General features: G+C 36.8%; 1 protein-coding gene across 1 annotated transcript in view; it reads right to left on the minus strand.

The window, feature by feature from the left end:
• The window catches only part of DMGDH (dimethylglycine dehydrogenase), a 40,363-nt gene that overhangs the window by 17,171 nt on the left and 9,652 nt on the right, over positions 1 to 13,540 (minus strand). The window contains exons 4-10 of the mRNA XM_030466679.1: positions 13,267 to 13,431; positions 12,584 to 12,788; positions 6,556 to 6,804; positions 5,620 to 5,818; positions 2,046 to 2,215; positions 1,744 to 1,897; positions 873 to 1,038 (exon numbers count right to left, since the gene is read on the minus strand). Coding sequence (XP_030322539.1) covers positions 873 to 1,038; positions 1,744 to 1,897; positions 2,046 to 2,215; positions 5,620 to 5,818; positions 6,556 to 6,804; positions 12,584 to 12,788; positions 13,267 to 13,431 — 1,308 coding nt within the window. The remainder of the gene's footprint in view (positions 1 to 872; positions 1,039 to 1,743; positions 1,898 to 2,045; positions 2,216 to 5,619; positions 5,819 to 6,555; positions 6,805 to 12,583; positions 12,789 to 13,266; positions 13,432 to 13,540) is intronic.

Here is a 13,540-nt window from a genome sequence, read left to right on the forward strand (position 1 = left end):
AGGTAAAACAACTCATGGAGCACTACTATGAACTGATAACCATGAATAAGAAATGTGGAGTAGTATGTCACAATGTATAATTTTTGAAAACTGGGACATATTCTGAGGATCTTTAAGCAGCCACACTTGTGGAGAAAGGACAGGTACAAGCTGAAAGCTGAATCTCCTGCATGTTTGCAACCCTGACTGCTCCAGGCAGCCAAATGTTGGAACAGCTGTTGGAACAAGGGTGGGTGGAAAATAAGCATAAGTCACATTTCAAAAAAAAAAACCAACCAACCAAACCAAAACTGTTCCCTTGTTCATCCAGGAACAATAGAACATCCAGCTATCATCAGGCAACAGCACCTTTCGCTGCTCTCCTTTGCTTCCTGAAGTTTCCACAAAGCAGTTTTAGGCAGGCAGCTGCCAAGCTATTCTAATAATAAAGAAATTCCAGGTGAGACACACTTAGATTTTTTTATACAAATATTTGAAATACAGCAGGTTCTGTGGTTCTAGAAAACACTATTTTTACTGTGAGATCGACTGAGCACAGGAAGAGGTTGTCCAGGGAGCTGGTGCTGTCTCCATTCTTGGAGAGATTTAAAAGATGTCTGGACAAGGTGACGTCCAGAAGTCCCTTTCAGTCTCAGCCATTCTATGATTTAATCATTTGTATGAAAATGTATTTCTACATTGGGCTACTCTAGTGTAAACTCCAGTGTCCTTGCTCTTAACTGAGTGAAACACATCTCCTGGTGCAGCAATTTCTCCAAAGGATCTGAGTGTTTGAAATCTGAAAGTTAGGCAAGAGAATTGTGCCTCATTTTCCATTTTTTAAATAGAACTTATTCATCTTGCTTAAAAACAGTTACCACTGTCCCATTTACCTTTGGAACAACATTTGCAAATAGATGATCCAGCAGCTTAACAGAATCTGTGCCTTTTACTTTAAACTTGCCAAATGGTGACAGGTCAATCACACCGACTTTTTCCATAACCTGTTTATATTCACGACCCACAGGGTCAAACCAGTTTGTGCGCCGAAAACTGGGTCTGAAACAGAGCATTTACACACATAAAACACAATTTGGAAATTTTGTGCTCTTTTCAGTAAAATGCAGTCTTTAGTTCCTTCAGTTTAATAATCATTCAGAAGACACAAACTTTCCTAATTGTAGGCAGCTTGCCCAATATTTCCTTGGTCTAACATAGCTTAATTATTAAAATCTTCTAACAGAGAAAGATACAGGTTGATGTTTTACCAACAATTGTGTACAATAAACTGTGAAGTGGTCAAATGTTAGAAGAATTAGTAGTCTGTCATGTGCAAATTTACAGCATACTTGGTTGCTGAATCATTTATTTGAGTTTAGGGTGCCAAAGGCTTTAATTCTGAACAGCAGAGTGTATCTCTAATCCTTTATGAGCCTCAATTAGGCTGGGACTCCAGTATCCCTGTGGAAAACGTTTAGTTGCTGGATGCTCCACATGCATGTTGGGTAGGCAGGCAGGGAGAGGGAAAAAAAAAAGGGGGGGGATTTGATTATTTGGTTTCTCCTTTCCCGAGAATTATACAGAAAGGAATGGCCTTTTTCATGAAAACCTTATTCTGTGCTGCCAATCAAATAATATGAAAAGGAAATGGGAAAAAACACAATGGACAAATTGTTCTTTTGTCTTTTCTTTGAGCTATTATTGACGTTGCTGTCATGGCAATTTATCAAAAGGAGGAATGGGGGTAAGAACTATTTCATTTACTTGTATCCAGTTTCATCTCCAGGTTTGTAGAACCAATGAGGTTGCTCCCATCCTGCATGAAAGCCCATTGAACATTTTGTTTTCAGCAAATCATACAGCCCGCTGGTTCTCTCTGTTGGTCTCCCAGCAAATCTTTCTTCCTTAGGGTAACTAACTAGAGGGAAAAAAACCCAACAAACTAAAATCCACAACATCCTAAACACTCTATATCACACAGATAGAATATATATTAGCACCTACATATATATAAACAAAAAATATGAAAGCACTCTTTGTTGAAATTTTTGAAAACACTTTCTTACCAATATTATTAAACCCATAAGATTCTCTTGCTTTGGCTGCTGTGTATTCTGTGGTGGTCCACTTCCCATACCGGTTGGGATCTAATTCTATCAGGTCAAATGGAGGTTCCCCCTCAAGGATCCAGTCACTCAGGTACTTTCCTATGCCACCAGCATGTATAATGCCATACCTTAAAAACAGGTAGAAGTCGGGTAGTGCAGTTTTTTTTTACTTTTTAATAATCAGTACTAGCATATACTACTAACACACCTCCTAAAATATTCCAATTTTTTTCCTCTGTTATGCTTGTTTTTTTGTTCTATTTTGTCTTGTTTTCCAAGATTGCACACCTTATTGACAGATACTTCTACTGACCCATGCTACAGGAAAACACCCATTGCTAACGTACATCATTTGCAGTGCATGAGATAATAGCAAGCTCTTCCCTTTTCCAAAGTTCAGAATTTAACCATCTTTTCCAGGGACATTAGAACTAAACAATTAAGAGTAAATAAAGTTGTCAGAGTTCTGATATCCACTAAATACACTTTGCAGTCATAGAATACCTCTTCTTTTTCAATTGGATTTGATTAAACCTAACACTTGAAAAACTGAGGCATTCTAGCTGCCACAGTGAACGCTTAAATTGCTGTGACAAGAGCAACAGCAGCAAAAGTCAGGAGACACACAACTGAGGCAGCTTTAAAGAATCAGACAATATAGAGGCCCTGCAGGTAAAACTAGAAGACATTTTTGCAGAAGTACCTGATCTGAAAGCTGCTTTTTCTCACCTGATTTACCTTCTCTTTTCTCAACCACAACTGCAAAGAGAACTGGTTCTAGAAAGCTTATGGTAAAAAATCAACATATAGAAATTTTCTTCTACCAGTCTGCAAAAAAAATCTGTCTTATCTCTAGATGATTGCGTGACAAGACTGTAGAGCAGATACCTTGTTAGAAACATGCATTAAAGAAACCATACCAAACAGCAGAGGAACTCAAAAGTTAAGAATTGATAGATGTAAGGTTTTCGTATTTAATAATTTTGTACATAATGTAACTTCAAAAATGGTTGACATCCATAGATAGAAAAGCATGTGTGAAATGTGCTCTTGTGAGGTATTTCCAGTGGTCAAATAGAAAAAGGAAAAAAAAGAATCTTTGTTGTGCTGCAACATGTGTATATCACTGCTTAGTCTACATATGACCAAAATGTACTAGATAGTGTTGAATTACAGGAATATCAGATTTGACTACAGTTTAGGCATTTCATTCTTCATATGATGATTTAGAGAAAATTTCTTTATTGAATACTAACTGCCCTTACCTGTTTTTCTTCTCTCCTTCCAAACTCTGCAGGATTATCTTTCCTGTTGTGCCTGTCTTGTTTGCCAGCCTTTGCTTCTCACCAGTTTTTGACTCATTCCACTCCTTTTGCTTAGGAAATCTGAGTCCTTGCAAACCATGTCTATTTTCTAGTGTCTTTTTCCCAAGTTTACCATTTCTGTAGCCCTTTTCTCCAGAAAAACTGTTCAAACAATACTACTGTGGGCAGAATGCAGGAATCTTAGTGCAAGATTTAGTGAGTCTCTACTGCAAGTTGTAACATTTATAAAAGTTTGTGAGTGGGACTCCTGGATAGATTTTGTGAAGAATGACAGAAAGACATACCTTTAGGAGAAAGGCCACTTGTGCCAAAGGTGAAACTTATTCTCAGAAAATGTGGCTTAGAACTTTTCAAAAGAAGGACTTCATGCCAAAAACCTTAACTAAGCAAAACAACATACCTTCTAAAAATCTTGCTTTTTGCAATAGTTACACTGCTTGACTTAAGCTTTTCTGAATAAAATTATATCCTACCCTTGTTAGCATTTTCAAACCTATAAGTAACTGAAAACAGTCTTAAAGGGGAGGTGTTGAGTAACCTTAATAATAAATAGAGCTACAAGCTCTGATAACTACACTTATTAACTTCTTTGCACATTAAAATACCTAGCAAGCTGCTAATTTTAGGTAATAAAAATCCTCTAAATTATCAGCACTAAGTACCCTGTCACAATGTGTCTTCTAGTTGACTGTGAGATAACAATTTGCTAATGCACACAAAAAAATTACAACACTGGTAGAAACACTGCAGTGACCCAGAAGCATAGAACAAGGAGTCAAAAGTCCCTGAAAAGCAGACAAAGCAATCCTATGACAGCAACGTAATTGCAACATGTGTTGAAACACTTTGAGATTAATCAAATTCCTGAAATAAGTTCTTTAAAGGAACTTAAACATGTAGCACTGGTCTTCAGTTGTTCCTATATGGAACTTTGATTCTGCCCCCATTGACACCAATGAAAAAAAACCAAAAACAAAATAAAACAAAAAAAAACAACCCAAAAAACCAAAAACAAAACAAAAAAACCAAAAAACAAAACAAAAAACCCCACGAGGCTCCAAAGTCTGGGGGCACAGCCAGAAATTTAAACAGACATTTTGGTGAATGAGGACTAAGCAAACCACTTTTGTAACTGTAACTTCTGCAAATGTTACTAAAAGATAACTTTTTTTTTTTTTTTTTTAAATCCAAGCAGCAAAGGTGAATACCTTTCACAACGAACCATTGCGAAACTACCAAACCCTTTTATTTTGAGAGCCTCAGAAAGCAAGTTAGTGGTACTGCCTTATCTTATGATCTGAGGGTTTGTTTGGTTTGGACTGAAAGAAAACTAGAAATGGCTGAGCTGGATTTTGAACAGAAAATTAGGCAATTGAAGAGACAGAGTAAACAGAATGTGTTCAATAACATGTGCTTGGAATTGTATTCAGTTCATTCCATCCATCTTGAATCCATGGTCAAACTAAGACAATTACAGAGAAGTCAGTCAGAGTTTCAGCACTGACTTCAGTAGGGGCCATATATTTAAGTCACATTAAGAGGAAATAGTGTAATAGGTAAAATAAATTGCATAAATAAAAGAGCCTTTCCTGCTATCGTTCTGCCTTCACTTGCTTTCCACCAACATCCAGCAACGTGATTTCTCAGCTCAGCCTTCAGGAGTCATTACACTTTGTATCCCTCGGGTGGTCTGTCACCCAAGATGCTGGCAGAGCCTTCTGCCTACTTTGTCCTACAGGCATCACCCAAAGTTAATACCTCATATTAGAAGTTTTCCATGTGCCAATCATTCTTGCCACAACTTCAGGAGCACTAGTTTCTACAAATGCCAAATAATTGTTGAACACAATGTAATTCAAAACAATACATAAAATTAACCAGAATGTCTCTTGGAAAGCACAGGATTCTACAACTTGAACTTAATTCACAGACATTATTAAATACCACCCACTGCTGTTTCATAAAGTGTTACAGATACCGGCCTCCAGAATAAAAGAAGGAAACATTGAAAAAACAGTAAGAATTACCAAGAAAAGCAAGGCAGAGTTTGTATTATGCCTGTAAAGGCAATAAAGATTTACATTTTACATTTGACATAAAATCTGTGCAAAACAACCCCCCAAACACACAGAAAATTGCAAAGCTTGAGCTATCTGCCATTTTAACTATTTGAGAGAGAAAAAAGCTTTCACAAAGAACTTACTCACCCGAAACCAATAGCTACCCAATAATTTCTGACACCCTGATGTGGTCCCACCATGGGAAGAATGTCTGGAGAATAGGTGATAGGACCCGCAATTGTGTTGACAATGTCTGCATTTTTCAGAACTGGGACCATTTTCATAGCTGCCTCAATATGCTCCATTATTCTGTCTAAATCAGGCTCAAAAAGTTCTTTTCCAAAACCTGCACAAATATTTTACTCTTGTTATAAACTTAATCACACTGAAAATTGTTAATTTTTAAATATAGTTATGCAACCAACATACATAAAAGTTACATGGAACTCATATGTTCAGGACTGTGCCATCCTACATGAGAAAAATAGTGTGCATAAATGCCTAGTTACCTGTAGGATTTATAAATAACAATACAAAATAAAAAATATTATTAATATTAATGTTATTAAAATAATATTTTTAATAAGTAGCAGTTTTACATGGTTGGGATTTTTTACACAAAAACTACACAAATCTACAGTTCTCTTGAGTGTATATCTGAGCACAGTGTTTTGTTTTAGGCACTGATTTGCTATGCCTGTGTTCCTATTTGACAACCACATGACTGCTGTGAGAACAGCAAAAACCCAAAGCTTCTTGCAGAAAGCCAGAGGGAAGTGTAGATTAGAAAAATCCCTGTTCAGTTGCAAAAGGCTACCTCACACATTTAGGGACAACACACGGGCACCTGTTCAGACAGCAGGGTAGGACTATGTTGTAGGTATTTTGTGCCAATCAATTATGTTACAATCAATTATTTCTGGTCATTCTTACCTTTTCCATTCTTTGAAAAAAAGGGTTCTGCCTAACAATTGCCCATTGCAAATATTTGCCATTTTCCATCGCATGAGACAGAGTGACTGGCTGGGATTTATGCACATTAAAACATATGCTAGTGCTTAATGATGCGAGGTTCTTTATTACCTGGTGGGACCCCATTTGTTACCCACGAGTCCTGCAGCTTCATCTTCTCCTCACTTTCATATGGACCAAATAAAAGACCATCTCTTTCTTGCCTTAAATAGTATGATCCTTCTAAGTCACGAATCACGGGCAGCTCTGTTTTTAGGGCTTTCACCTCAGGGATAGTTGAAGTCACAACATACTGATGATGAACAGGAATGAGAGGGTGCTGGAGGCCAATCATCTTGCCTATCTCCCGGGCCCAAAAACCTTGAGAAGACAAGAAAAAACAAAAAGAAAAAAAAAAAAAAAAAAAGAAATATTCAGACTAATTTCAACATACAGAAACCAACAGTTAAACATTTGCAGGAATTCCACTTTATGGAATGTGGATAAGGAACCTTTTTCCATACTTTAAATTTTTAAGTAATTTTTCATATTATCCAGCATATTCATGATCCCATGTCCTTGTGTCTAAGTACGTGTCTAACCATATTCTAATCTAGAGTACAGATATTTAAAAATGTAACTGGAAAAATACAGACTAGATTTCTGAAAGTTCAGAAGAAAGTTTAATTAACAGTATCACAAATCCCATTATTTCTTTCGGTAAAGTAGGCCTGTAGTGCAGTCCTATCAAAGTCAGACACTTACAGATCAGAATAAATTAGCCTACAACCTAGGTGTTAACCTAGCCTCTTACTATTAACCAAATGAGCTAGAAATTTTTTCCCAGGACAGTAAAGTCTGAACAGCCCAGCAGAGCATGACAGTACTTTCAGCCAGCTAATCTCAAGAATTTAAGTTTCTCTACTCTTTCAGATGCACTGTGTAACTCCTTAATTACATGTCTCATGTAGCAATCAATTCATTATGGTGTTCCTATTGATGAATAGTCTGTGTGCTTTCCCATAGCTGTTCTGATACTGACTGAGACCAGAAAAAGCAAGCAACATTTTGCCTGCCTCTGAAGCCTATACAGGCCCTTCAGGTATATTACTGTGCATACGTTAAAGAAGACCTAATTCCCTCCAAACTGGCTGCTTCCAGCTGGTAAGACATATTCACAGTGAGGTACCTGTGTCAAAGTCAAGAAGTGGAAGATCCCTGACTGCCAAACTTACTCGTTTGTTCTTAGCATTGCAGCTCCCATCTGCTGTGAGGGTGGAACATATAGATCTGGGAATCAGACAGGTTGACTGGAAAAGTAGCTGCTGTAAGAAGCTTGGAATATCTCTCAAACCCACTCTTCTGATTTTTCAGACCAAGGAGTAGAGGTCTCAGAAGTAGGAATGAAGGGGAAAAAATCCAAGGAAGTTGGAATTCCAGGGAAGTCCAAGAATGAATGTGGGGGGAAGGCAAAATGGAAAAGCAATAAGTGGCTGCCAGGCCTTCCAAAGCTACGTGCTCTATGGCATCCATAAAAGAAAAACAGGTCATCCTGGTTCCTGTGTAACCAGCTGACGCCAAACCATTTATGAAAAGCTACCTCCCAGACTTGCTACATTACACAGTTGCCCCTTCTCCGGAGACTTGCAATCATGATGCCCAGCTTAACATACAACTGCACCTGGAGCCCCATTTCAGGTCAGCCTAGGTCCTTCAGAACCTGTCTGAGCTGGATTGATTGTAGATGTGCCTGTTTGCAGCTCTGTCACAACCATGCCTGTACCTGGTCATGGACCTTATTGATCCAGACCCTGATCTATGGACTGCTTCCCAGCTTGACCTTAGCACAGTCTCATCTCCATGGACCTGCCCATTGATGAATGGGCAGTACCTGACCTTGGTTGATGTCACCAGACTTGTTTCTGACCTGTGGATTGATTTTCAGGCTTGGCTCTGGCTTTTTCACTATGGATCTGCATGTGCCTCATCCTCACAAATTTGTCTAGAGATGTGAACTGTTGGCTGACCCCAGCAGGTGGTCCTGAGCCTGCCCTGCTTGTGCGCTGCAGGACAGAGCCCTTGCTGGCTTGTCCCCTGCCAGCCTGGCTACCACACTTGGCTCACGCTGCTTGCTGACATTAACATGGGACTACATCTTCTCACCTCTGGCATGGCCTAAAGTCAGGGCAACTAGGAAAGTTGAGTTGGGCTGCACTGGTCTAGAGACATTTCCCCACACTTGGAGGGCTGTCGTTCTCCTATTTCATATTGCAAACCAGCCTCATGGTCTCATACATACAGTTTTTAACAATGCAAAATTTTCTGAGGAGAACATTTTCTGTGGGTGACTCACTTGCAAATTGCTGGCTGCCAGGCAAAGCAAGGGAGCAGAAAATCAAGGATCATGAGAGATGGATCTGTCAAAAGCCCTTTTTTCAATAAATACTAAAAATGACCATCTGTTGTTCTGCACTGATCGTATATAGAGTTTTGCTCCTTAAAGGCATTCTCAGCACTTGGAGGAGACTCACTACAGAACAGCTGTTAAGTCAGTTCAGCCATCTCAGAGAAGACCATGCCATAGTTATCCAGTAGGCCAAAAAAATCTCTAGGGCTACTGTAACATGATCTATGCTCCTTTGTACAAAAGAAAAACAGCTAAAAAATCTAATAAGATTTAATTTCTGGCACATCTGCAAGGGTTTCTTCCATTACACATGACAAATATAAATGTGGATTTAAGTGGAGGCTAGCATCCTTTATGGAACTTTGCATTTAGGCACTTCCTCATCACCTACAAGGAAAACTATTTTAAGATTAAGGTGTCCACGAAGGGGAAGGAAAGGTGAAGTAGCAGAAAATGCCATCTTTAATATCAATTACTGTTTTCCTGCCAAAATTACTTGGACTTAAAGAGATATTTGAAAAAGAAATAGTGGTCTGTTTTTTTTTTTCTAGTAAATTCATTATTTTGCTTACTCATTAAAACTGAATGAGTGGGGAAATATAAAGAGGAAGCATTTTCAAACTCCTCAAGAAAATAAAAATGATAAACATAGTTTTAGATCCCTGAAACTTAACTTTATTTCTTTTGAAGTAATGTTACATTTCTTAGCCACTAAGTTTGCAGAAGTACACTACAAATACAGCTGCTTTTAAGTTGTTTTTGAAATAAAGGCTAAACCACAGTATTGCTCAAAATAAAATTTGTACTTCCAAAAAATAAAATCACACTAATGGTAAGTGATTATTTAATAGCTTAGAAAACAACATCTGACATTTACTAGATTAAAAATATTACAGTATCTTTGTTTAAAATTTTTCAACCATGCATACAAGTTGTTATAAACAACAAAAAACAAAACAAAAACAAACAAAGAACAAACAAAAAAAGAAGAAAAAGAAAAAGAAAAAAAAAAAAAAAAAAAAAAAGAAAAAGAAAAAAGAATATGTTCTCTGAATCAAAATTCCAATTAGGAACAGATGTCGAGTCTTATCATACATAGTAAATGAAGGCATAAATTATATCTCTAGGGTATTTATAAAGATTAAATTGTAGAGATTGCAAACATCTGATGCTGCAGTATTTAGTGGTGGTATTACTTAGCATATCTGTTGAAATATGTAATTTGACTAACTCTAGGTTTAAAAAAAGTTCCAATTTTCCATCACTACATATGGATAAACAGTTATATATACAGTGGTATTGGTCTTAAATGTATCCTTATATATATACATACACATAGTATATATACACATATGTATATATAAACTAAATTCACTATTTTTGTAGACTTGAATCAAACATTACATTACAACAGGCTGCAGATCACTTCATCAAGCTCAATAGCCATTACTTCGTGTCAGCGATTATTTATTAGGCATCTGCTTTCTTCCAAAATGGAAATCTCACATAAAGGCTGGTTGAAACTAGTTTTTTCCAGTTCCACAACAGATGTCAGTTAGGGGATAAGAGGGGAGAGAGAACATAGAGAGCCTTCTGATAAATTTTTCTCTGCTCACATTGAAATATGAACCTAAAATATGAGCTCTGAATGATACCAGTCATGTTCTGTATTTGAGTTAGGCAAGGCTGAGGAGAAGAAGAATGAATATTAGCTGAGAGAACATTTATAAGAGATATGTGTTATACAGTATTGATTTCATATCCTTAGCCAGAATGAAAAGTGATACATACTTCAAATGTCCATTTTGGCTGCATATTTAACTAGATGAGAGAATTAACTAAATATACTGTTAGGTGGAATGACATTAAATAAATAACTTAATAAACAAAACTATGAAAATTTCACAAGGGCACATTTTAACTTTTGCACATTTACTAGAAAACACTGCCTAACGTCAGCCTGATAAGCAAGCCAAACAAAGATAATCAGGCAAAAAAAAAAAAAAAAAAAAAAAAGGGAAATTACTACATCTGTAATACTTCCTCCACGTAATGCAGAGCCAATAGTTAGGAATAATGAGTGCCTAGAAGTGTGAGGCCTAAATAGAAAGTCTGATTGCCAAAAGAGCTGCCTTTCCATTTCATAATGTTGGATCATTCCCAGGCCCTTATGTACATTCTGTGTAAAAAATGACATAAGGAACATATTAGTAATAGAGTTTGTGATTTTGTAACTGCATGCTGTCCCATAATTCATGCCTGAAAGCCATGAACTGCAAGTCCCAAGGCAATAAAATATCCATGCCTCTCATCTTCTAAGTGCCTGACTTTGTGGTTTAAATAAAATTATTTCAATTTGGTTTCCCTGTTTGTGTGGTTGCTGGCTTTCTCAAAAGCATACTGAACTCATCTAGTCCTCTTTCTCTCCAAGATACCATTATGTGGCACTGTATGGATGCCATGACAATTCATGAGTATGCTTAGAACTTCAAGGTGAATTTTTCAGATCTCTGCTACTTTAGCAATAGCAGGTGATGGGAGGCACATTAGGAGAAAACACTTTTCGGTGGGTTTCCAAGCTAGTCTTTACTGAAACTCATTTTATCTGCTTTGCACTAGGAATGGATGCTTTTTTGTTTGTTTCCTTTCCACTGCACAGATGTAAAAAAGAATTATAAAGATACATCCTTGCTCTTAGTTCACTTGTCCCATCTGAGCAACAGAAAGTCCTCTTGAGCCATCACATCCCACCAAAGTGTGATTGTTCACTGGGATGCATGAAAGATTTATGCCCCCAAGATGTAGACAGAATTTGATCTCGGAACAAAACTCTGGAGAAATTTCAACCGAATGGTAAATATTCAGCATATTTTCAAACAATGGAAACCAGAAAGTCTTCGAATAGGAAGTAAAAGGCTTGCTTCACATTGTTGGTTCCAACAGATCCACCAATAATATATTTTTTCTATCACTTGTATAAAGCAGCATAAAGATTGAATACAGGTTTTCAGAGGTATCAGCTTGTTTGGAAAAAACCCACAAATGCAAAGGAATACTGCAAAAAAGCTCTTTGAAGCAGAAATATCAGTTTAGCTTCTTTGACACAATGGAGTATTAAAAATTGCATATGTCAATAAAAGTTCCTTTCAGCTAGGAAATTTTTACAACATGAAAAAAGATTTTGTTAAGCCAAGTGCATGTTTGAAATACTGTTCAAAGGGCAACAAAATCTTTTGTTTCAAGAATATGCGGATAGAGAATCTTAGAGAAAGATAACACTGAAATAAGCAGGGTTATCTTCCCTGCAGCAAATCCTCAGTCTCTTTCTAAAAAGAGCAAAGACCTTTCTACTTTATTTACACATCCCTTCTCCCTTCCAAAACAGTGCTTATAGTATTTTAAAGGACAATATGCATAGACAGTAGCCTGTCTCATGCACAACTAACTGTGGACCAGGAAAAGTCTCTTCTAATAAATTCTAACAAAGCAGTCTGACTAGCAACTACTGGAAACAAACCAGAAAGAACTACTAGTAATGCCTAGTCAAGGAAAACTAACTTAAGAACTAAATTTTCACAGGACTGTAAAGAAATACAAGCAGAGTACTTTTTACCACAAACCAAGTGAAAAAACATGAAACTAGTTCAAAAACATGTTACTTATTCCTGTAATCTACACAATTCAGTACTCTGACACAGATGTTCTGCGTCATCTACTTTGCAAATCTGAAGAGTACACAAGCATTTATGTTACCTGCAGTATTCACAATTCTCTTTGCTCTAAGTATTCCAAGTGGAGTTTCAACTTCCCATGTCCCATCCGATTGGGAGTTCAGATTTGTCACTTGAACAGGGTAATGCAGTTGGGCACCATATTTTCTGGCTCCTGCAGCTAAGGCCATAGTAAGAGAATAAGGATCAATATGACCATCTCCAGGATTATACAGGCCAGCTAGAACCTAAGTGGAGGTAAAATGAAATACAAAATGAAACAAATTAAAATTTATCACAATTAACTATTTTTTAAAGAAAAGAAAACATTGTTTATTTTTGTTTAATTTTTTTCAGTAAACCAAAAGGAGTAAAAAAAAAAAAATTTTTCAAAACATATAATAATATCAGGCCTTTGGCTAGCCAACATAACAATGGTATAAGGAAGTAAAATTGCTCAGTTCTCCCATGTGATCAAAGGCTACAATGCTTTGATATTATAATATTGTATAATGTTATACAATATTATACAATATATATATGCATACTGGGATAGAGCAAACTGCACATGAGTAAGATTTTTGTTTATAATGCATCTTTTTTCACTGAAGACCAAATCTCTACTGTACAATTTGTATAAGGGAAAAAGACCTTATGTCTACATATCTGAAAAAAACAACATTTAATTGTGAGGGAAGTTATTTGTCATAAACTTGAGTTCTTTACCATATCCATGTTCAATAAGGGAAACAGTTCTTGTACTTTCTCAGGTGTGATTAGGTACTGCTCTATTGGGTGCCAACCAGCACGAGTCATTTGGTATTTTAATTCATCCACTCTAGTAGGGGTTGAAGCAATCCTGATGCTGCCAGGTTGATGAAAACCCACAGCCTAAAACAAAGAGTAAAAGTGAATAATTGAAAGAACCTTTACTTATCTCCGCAAATGTGCATTCTTGTGCTACAGGACATCTACAGTAATTTTGCCTCTAACATCACTG

This window comes from Calypte anna, chromosome Z, assembly GCF_003957555.1.
Source record: "Calypte anna isolate BGI_N300 chromosome Z, bCalAnn1_v1.p, whole genome shotgun sequence".
NCBI lineage: Eukaryota > Metazoa > Chordata > Aves > Apodiformes > Trochilidae > Calypte > Calypte anna.